Source organism: Triticum aestivum, chromosome 7A, assembly GCF_018294505.1.
Source record: "Triticum aestivum cultivar Chinese Spring chromosome 7A, IWGSC CS RefSeq v2.1, whole genome shotgun sequence".
NCBI classification, from domain to species: Eukaryota; Viridiplantae; Streptophyta; class Magnoliopsida; order Poales; family Poaceae; genus Triticum; species Triticum aestivum.
Window position 1 is genome coordinate 84635221 of NC_057812.1, and position 8487 is coordinate 84643707.

General features: G+C 45.1%; 1 protein-coding gene across 1 annotated transcript; it reads left to right on the plus strand.

The window, feature by feature from the left end:
* The first annotated feature begins 6527 nt into the window (after positions 1 to 6527).
* On the plus strand, positions 6528 to 8160 carry LOC123153074 (G-type lectin S-receptor-like serine/threonine-protein kinase At2g19130). The gene is made up of 2 exons (XM_044572373.1): positions 6528 to 6629; positions 6698 to 8160. Exon 2 carries the CDS (start codon positions 7063 to 7065, stop codon positions 8158 to 8160), a length of 1098 nt encoding a protein of 365 aa, XP_044428308.1. The 5' UTR covers positions 6528 to 6629; positions 6698 to 7062.
* The last annotated feature ends 327 nt before the right edge of the window (positions 8161 to 8487 follow it).

The window sequence follows — 8487 nt, forward strand, 5'->3', positions numbered from 1 at the left end:
ACCGAGATCCTGAGTTCGAAACCTTAGCTATCGCGCTTTTTCTTCACGTTCACTTTTTTCGCTCGTGGTTACTGTTCAGTCGAAGCTCACCTGGGCCGGCCCAGTAGCGCGACGCTTCAGCACCAGAACGCGAAACCGGCGCCTTTTCACTAAATAACGGTTAAGTATAACTTTTTCCTAGTAACAATTGGTCTAGTGGTTCTCGCGTTAGGTTTTGGAGAAAAAGGACTGAGATCCTGAGGTCGAAACCTAGCTATCGCGCTTTTTCTTCACGTTCACTTTTTTCGCGTCGTGGTTACTGTTCAGTCGAAGCTCACCTGGACCGGCCCAGTAGCGCGACGCTTCAGCGCCAGAACGCGAAACCGACGCCTTTTCACTAAATAACGGTTAAGTATAACTTTTTCCTAGTAACAATTGGTCTAGTGGTTCTCGCGTTAGGTTTTGGAGAAAAAGGACTGAGATCCTGAGGTCGAAACCTAGCTATCGCGCTTTTTCTTCACGTTCACTTTTTTCGCGTCGTGGTTACTGTTCAGTCGAAGCTCACCTGGGCCGGCCCAGTAGCGCGACGCTTCAGCGCCAGAACGCGAAACCGGCGCTGAAGGCGCCGGTTAGGAGCTCCCCTTCTAGGCGTCCGGTCATTAGACCAACTTCGATCCCGTCTGCGCATGTCTTCTTTTTCCTTTTGAGGGGTGTCTGCGCTTGTGTTGAGGAGCAGAGAAAGCTACATGGTCTGGGCCGCTCCTCCTGTAACAAAATCGGAGCTATATGTAGTTTGGGCCTTAGGGGTGGGCCATGCGAACGAAGGAAGAAAAAAGCGCTAGGAGCAAAGCAAGGAAACCCTATTTGTTGCATTTTGCTAACAACTGCAGGGTTTCTAGTGTCGCCGCCGTCATCTAAAAAATTTTAGATCCCGTCGCCTCCAATTGCCATCTTGGCACTCAAAAGTGAGGGGACCTCAGATCTTCAAGACCTCCATGTTCTTCGCCACCGTCTAGTGATCATCATAGTTTTAGTGATCACCAATGGATGAGAACTGGTTAGTGATGCTAAGTCAAGCATATATTTCGGTCCGAACACCCCAATGCATGAGAAAGTTTTGGCTTGCCAGAATTTGAGTATCAATACAATAGCTCTTAATGATAAATATCTAGGCTTACCAGCCATAGTGGGGATAGACATGAGCGATTCATTCGAGTACTTATCGATCCGATCAATCAGTTGGTGAATGGATGGAAAGAGAAGTTGCGCTCCACATGAGGGAAAGAAATGCTTATAAAGGCTGTTGCCCAGGCCATGCCAGTGTTTGTGATGTTTGTTCAAAATTAAAAAAAAATGCAAAGGAATGACGGGTGCAATATAAAAATACTTGTGCGGTTATGATGACAATCACAAGCGTATGCATTGAGCAGCTTGGTGGAAACTCTATGTCCCAAAGAATACAGGTGGGTTGGGGTTCATGCATTTGCATAGCTTCAACCTTGCTTTCCTTGCTAAGCAGGTATGGAGGTTACTAGAGAACCCCGACTCTCTTTGTGCACAAATCTTGAGGGCCAAATACTATCCGGATGGGAGATTACTGGATGCTATGTTGAAGAGCAGAAGCTTGTACACATGGCAAATCATTTTCTTAGGGTATCAAAACTTTCAGGAGAGTTGCAGTTTGGTGTATAGGGGACAGTTCTCGGGTGAACATTTGGTCAGATCCGCGGATAGACATTGGTGCAAATGGATGCGTGATCACACCTCGAGGAGCAACCCTGCTATCTAAAGTCTGGGACTTGATGATTGATGATCCTGTCATCGGTCTATGGGATCATATTTTGATTAATGATGTGTTTTGGCCTGGTAATGCTCAAAGGATCTTGTCGATTATGTTGGCACCACATGGAATGATAGAAGACTTTGTAGCCTGGAGGTTTGCAAAGAATCACATGTTTTCGGTGAGATCAACATACTCTATGTGGAGTGGGATCATCAGTTTGCCCGATAGTACGACGGTCATAAGGGGAACCATCTTAGGAATATTCTGTTTGGGCAAAACTATGGGGCTACAAAGTCCCGACCAAGATCAAGATCCATGCGTGGAAAGTCCTACACGGCTTCTTACCGTGCCTGGGAGTTTTCGCAAATCGCCACATTGCAACGTCCAGCAACTGCCCTATGTGTGCGGGTGGATGTGAGGATATCATGCACACATTGTTCACCTGCCCGAGGGGCGAGGGCAGCCAAAATCTGGAGATGTTTGAAGCTGGAAGGTTTTGTTGAAGAGGCATGTGCGATGGACAGAGCAGGCACATCTCCAAAGTCCTTGGACTACATTTTATGTGTTCCCGCAAGAGAAATTTTGATACTGGATTTTACTCACTACCGGAATAACAGGCTACGTCGAGCCGTCGACATAGGCCCGAAACCGTCGGCAAAGGTCTATGCCGACGGCTGCCGTCGGTGTAGAATACGTCCGCGTACTCTGGCCTGACCGTCGGCGTAGCTACCTATGCAATGGCCTCCGTACAGCCGTCGACATCGTTCCACCGTTGGAAAAAAATAAGCTTGTTGTCAGGGCCGTCGGCATAGATTTGAGGATGTTAGCCCGCCTCAATCCCCTGGCCGCCAGGACCTCTATGCTAGCGGCCTATCTATGCCTATGGTGAAGGAAATATGCCCTAGAGGCAATAATAAAGTTATTATTTATTTCCTTATATCATGGTAAATATTTATTATTCATGCTAGAATTGTATTAACCGAAAACATAATACATGTGTGAATACATAGACAAACAGTATGTCACTAGTATGCCTCTACTTGACTAGCTCGTTGAATCAAAGATGGTTAAGTTTTCTAGCCATAGACATGAGTTGTCATTTGATTAACGGGGTCACATCATTAGAGAATGATGTGATTGACTTGACCCATTCCGTTAGCATAACACTTGATCGTTTAGTTTGTTGCTATTGCTTTCTTCATGACTTATACATGTTCCTATGACTATGAGATTATGCAACTCCCGTTTACCGGAGGAACACTTTGTGTGCTATCAAACGTCACAACGTAACTGGGTGATTATAAAGGTGCTTTACAGGTGTCTCCGAAGGTACTTGTTGGGTTAGCGTATTTCGAGATTAGGATTTGTCACTCCGATTGTCGGAGAGGTATCTCTGGGCCCACTCGGTAATGCACATCACTATAAGCCTTGCAAGCATTGCAACTAATGAGTTAGTTGCGGGATGATGTGTTACGGAACGAGTAAAGAGACTTGTCGGTAACGAGATTGAACTAGGTATTGAGATACCGACGATCGAATCTCGAGCAAGTAACATACCGATGACAAAGGGAACAACGTATGTTGTTATGCGGTCTGACCGATAAAGATCTTCGTAGAATATGTAGGAGCCAATATGAGCATTCAGGTTTCGCTATTGGTTATTGACCAGAGACGTGTCTCGGTCATGTCTACATAGTTCTCGAACCCGTAGGCTCCGCACGCTTAACGCTACGATGACAATTATATTATGAGTTTATATGTTTTGATGTACCGAAGGAGTTCGGAGTCTCGGATGAGATCGAGGACATGACGAGGAGTCTCGAAATGGTCGAGACGTAAAGATCGATATATTGGACGACTATATTCGGACTTCGGAAAGATTTCGAGTGATTCAGGTATTTTTCGGAGTACCGGAGAGTTACGGGAATTCGCCGGGGAGTATATGGGCCTTATTGGGCCATACGGGAATAGAGGAGATATGCCAAAAGGAAGGAGGTCTGCGCCCCCCTCTGGTCCGAATTGGACAAGAGGTGCAACCCCCTTTTCCTTCTCCCTCTCCTCCTCTTTCCTTCACTCCTACTCCAACAAGGAAAGGAGGAGTCCTACTCCCGGTGGGAGTAGGACTCCCCCCTTGCGCGCCCTCCTCCTAGGCCGGCCGCCTCCCCCCTTGCTCCTTTATATACAGGGGCAGGGGGGCACCTCTAGACACACAAGTTGATCAAGTTGATCGTCTCTTAGCCGTGTGCGGTGCCCCCCTCCACCATAGTCCACCTTGATAATACTGTAGTGGTGCTTAGGTGAAGCCCTGCGTCGGTAGAACATCAATATCGTCACCACGCCATCGTGCTGACGAAACTCTCCCTCAACACTCGGCTGGATCGGAGTTTGAGGGACGTCATCGGGCTGAACGTGTGCTGAACTCGGAGGTGCCGTACGTTCGGTACTTGATCGGTCGGATCGTGAAGACGTACGACTACATCAACCGTGTTGTGCTAACGCTTCCGCTTTCGGTCTACGAGGGTACGTGGACAACACTCTCCCCTCTCGTTGTTGTGCATCACCATGATCTTGCGTGTGCGTAGGAAATTTTTGAAATTGCTACGTTCCCCAACATATGGTTGCTGTCGGCATAAATCGATGTATGCCGATGGCAACCATCTGCATACATGGAAGTGTGACGGCGGTTTTTCCCAGGCCATCAGCATAGCTTGATCTATGCCGACGGCCTCGAGCTATGCCGACGGCTTACATGGTTAGCCAACTAAACATATAATCGAGTGCACAAGGAGTGTGCAAAATTTCATGATGTTTGGACATCCGAAGAGCTCTAGGAAAAAAAATCGAGCCTAAGCAGTGTACTTTTAAGTTTCTTTCATAGCCAAATTTTGTCTTTTTTGCCGCAGCCGCTCTAATGTCCAAACATCATGAATTTTTGTATGCACATCACGCATTCAAGCATCTTGGATGCCTCAATTCAGAATTTGATTTCTTTTATTTTGAATTTATTGTTCATTGGGTGTAGATGAGCTCGGGCTCAGACTCCAATTACCGGAAGAAAGTTAATTACTTACACTTCGTAGATTTTTCAGTGGCTTTCAAAGTCCCAACCATACTGTTTCCCGAGCATAGTTTCCGCCAATAATGTCGTTATCACTTGTTGTTTGTCAAACCAAATGTATGGATCCAAAAGGGCCCTGACAAAAATAAAAGTTGTGTAGTAGACATCAGTCGCCCGCGCCAGGAGATGTGCATGGCGGTTCTTCATGGGGATCGCGTACGGGCTCGCAGGTTGCCACACAGCCTGGATCCTCTATGGCTATATAGGCTTCCCTATTGCTCCACCCGGATTCTCTACGCCAGAGTTCCATGTTGCCACTGTTACACCACCACACCCACGGCTTCAGAGGGGAGTTAAACGGTATAAATTACAAAAATATTTCTAAGTTTGGTCTGGCCAGTTTGTCAGGTGAACCTCACACTTTAAATGAAGCTTTCAGTGATGCTCGGTGGAAAAGGGTCATGGAGGAGTAATTTTTAGCGTTGCAGAAAAATAAAATGTGGCATCTAGTTTCTCGACTAGGAGGTAAAAATTTAATTGACTACAAATGGGTTTACAGGACTAGAAGGAAATCAGATGGTACCATTGATCGCTACAAAGCCAGGCTAGTAGCAAAAGGTTTTAAGTCGAGATATGGAATTGACTACGAGGACACTTTTAGTCATGTTCTCAAAGATGCTACAATTTGTCTTGTATTATCTATTGTTGTTTCCAGGGGATGCAGTCTCAGACAGATAGATATACAAAACAGTTTTCTCATGGTGTTCTAGAATAAGAAGTGTACATGAAACAACCTCCTGGGTTGATACTTTATTGTTTATTTACAATAAGATGCAAACTTCCATCTTTATTCTCATATATGTTGATGACATCATTGTAACTATTTCATCAGATAAGGCAGTGCCAGGATTGCTAAAGATTTGGGCTTAGAGTTTGCCTTGAAAGACCTAGGTGATTTGCATTTCTTCCTAGGTATTGAAATTAAGAAAATCAGAGATGGCATTCAGCTGTCACAGGAGAAATATGCAACTGATTTGTTAACTAGATTGGGCATGCAACATTGCAAACCTTCACCAACCTCTTTATCCAGTTCAGAATCATTGTCTTTGGCAGATGGAAAGCTCCTGCATCAGGAAGATAATACCAGTTACAGAAGCATAGTTGGTGCACTTCAGTGTTTAACTCTTACATGGCGTGATATCTCTTTTTCGCACACACATCACACATTCAAGCATCTTGGATGCCAAAAGAATTCAGATTTTTTATTTGTACTTTTTATTTTGAATTTAATGTTCATCAGGTGTAGATGAGCTCAGGCTCAGACTTGAATTACCGGAAGAAAGTAAAAAACAAGGAAGAAAGTTAATTACTTACTGTTTTTAGATATATTTTTAGTGGCTTTCAAAGCCCCAACCATAGTGTTTCCCAAGCATAGTTTCCACCAATACTATCGTTATCACTTGCTGTTTGTCGAACTAAGTGTCTGGATCCAAAAGAACCAGCTTGCCTGGTCGACCTCTCCGTGGTCCAGCGAGCAAGTTTGGCCAATGTCAACATCTGCAAGTAGAAGATGAGGAGATTTCCCTTGTCCTAGAGCGAGGCAATCCAAACATTTTCCAGTATGATTAGGACACCACGAGGTTATAAATTCCACATATTTTCGGCCTTAAAAGCATGTCAACATCGTTGACTTGGAATGCTAGACCTCTTGGTCTTAGCCATGGTTTCCTCTCCTATTTGGTTGCAGTACGCTGTTGGGACTTTGGGATGGCTAGAACATTCAATTGGCTGTGATGATCTCTTACTAAGGTAAGCAAGCTCGTGTTTTCATTATCTTGTCTCTCAGTCTCAGTAATACTCCTTCTCTACTTGATCAGGTCTTGTCTCCAGTTGTAGCTTTGCACCTGCAACAGCCAACAGATACTCTCCTTCCAGGCCAATTTCTGATTGGTAGCTAGACCCTAACTCTCAAAATATGGTACTTTCATGTTGGGTTTCAAATGCCCATTTCCTCCATGTGGTTTAGGTTTCACGTTTGGCATATGGTCATTAGATCATCACCTTATAGCCCTCTTTAATCTTGGCGTCCGTTGAGGATCATGTCGTCTTTAACCCTTGGTATTGGCGTATTACTAGGGTACTCTATCAGTTCTGTGTATCTGTAATTCGGTAGTAGGGTACTCTGGCTCTGGCTCTGTGTTGTGGTCTTGGTGATCTGCTCCAGCCTCCAGAGAGTAGTACGATGACGATTGAAACTGTTGTTCTACTGATGGCAGATGTGTTAGCAGTCATCCTTATTGGTCTGGTTCTTTTGCGAGTAATGGGAAAACAGAAGTTTTGTACGGCGGATAAACCAGTGAATTCCAATAGCGGCCTCACGATCTTCTCGGATACTCAGATAAAGAGAGCAACTAGAAATTTCTCGGAGAAACTTGGAGAAGGAGGCTTCGGCTGTGTTTTCAAGGGGACATTGCAAGGTTCCTCCGTGGTGGCCGTCAAAAAGCTTAAAGACATTAGGCAAGGGGAGAAGCAATTCCGAGCAGAAGTGCAAACAGTTGGAATCATCCAGCACATCAATCTTGTTCGTTTATATGGGTTTTGTGCCGAGGGAAGCAAGAGGTTGCTGATATACGAGTACATGGAGAACGGATCTTTGAGTTCCCATCTGTTTTCAAGGACTTCTGTAAAGCTAATCTGGGAGCTCCGGTACCGTATAGCATTTGGGATTGCAAGAGGCTTGGCTTATCTACACGAGGAATGCGAGGACTGCATTATACACTGCGACATGAAGCCGGACAATGTGCTCCTTGATGCACATTTCTGTCCTAAGATTGCAGACTTCGGTATGGCGAAGCTTCTTGGTCGAGATTTCAACAGGGCCCTGACAACAATGCGGGGAACCATCGGATACCTTGCACCGGAGTGGATCTCGGGGCTTCCCATCACACACAAATCTGATGTTTACAGCTACGGAATGACACTTCTTGAGATTATATCAGGGCGAAGGAATGCAGAGAAAATTAAGGAAGGGAGGTTCACTTACTTTCCCATCTTTGCTGCAGTCAAGGTGGCCGAAAGAGATGTCATGTGCCTGCTGGATAGTTGGCTGGATGGCTATGTCAATGTCGAGCAGCTGAGCAGAGCTTGCAAGATCGCATGCTGGTGCATCCAAGATGATGAGGATCACAGGCCAATGATGGGGCAAGTTGTTCGCATGCTAGAGGGTGTCATGGATGTTGAAGTGCCTTCTGTTGCGAGGTCATTACAGAATTTTGTAGGCATGGAGGATTGCTTACACTCGCTAGACCGAGCTTATCATTCTTTTCTTTTTCTCCAGTAGTGCACCATGGTGCTTCTCACTTATCAGTGTATCCACTTGTATAAATACACGTACAAGAGCACAGCGTGCGGCGTGCTTAGCCACAACTCAACAAGCTTCCCCTTCAAGAATTGTGTGTTCTGTTTTGTTCTGCATTTTGGTGAGCTTATGTCTTGTTGTCGCCCTAAAGAATAAGAAGAGAATGCACAATAAAGGAAAAAAAATAAAAATAATAACAAGTTTCTGCTTCTTCTTTTTGAGAACTAAACGAGTCTATGCTTTAACTGGCCAAAGAGAAGAAAGAAAGATTTTGGGAACCAGATCCTCTGACTTGCACAAGGCAAGTTA

Excerpts from the sequence above, each read along its gene's own strand:
- LOC123153074 (XM_044572373.1), top strand. The coding sequence starts at position 7,063 with ATGACGATTGAAACTGTTGTTCTACTGATGGCAGATGTGTTAGCAGTC.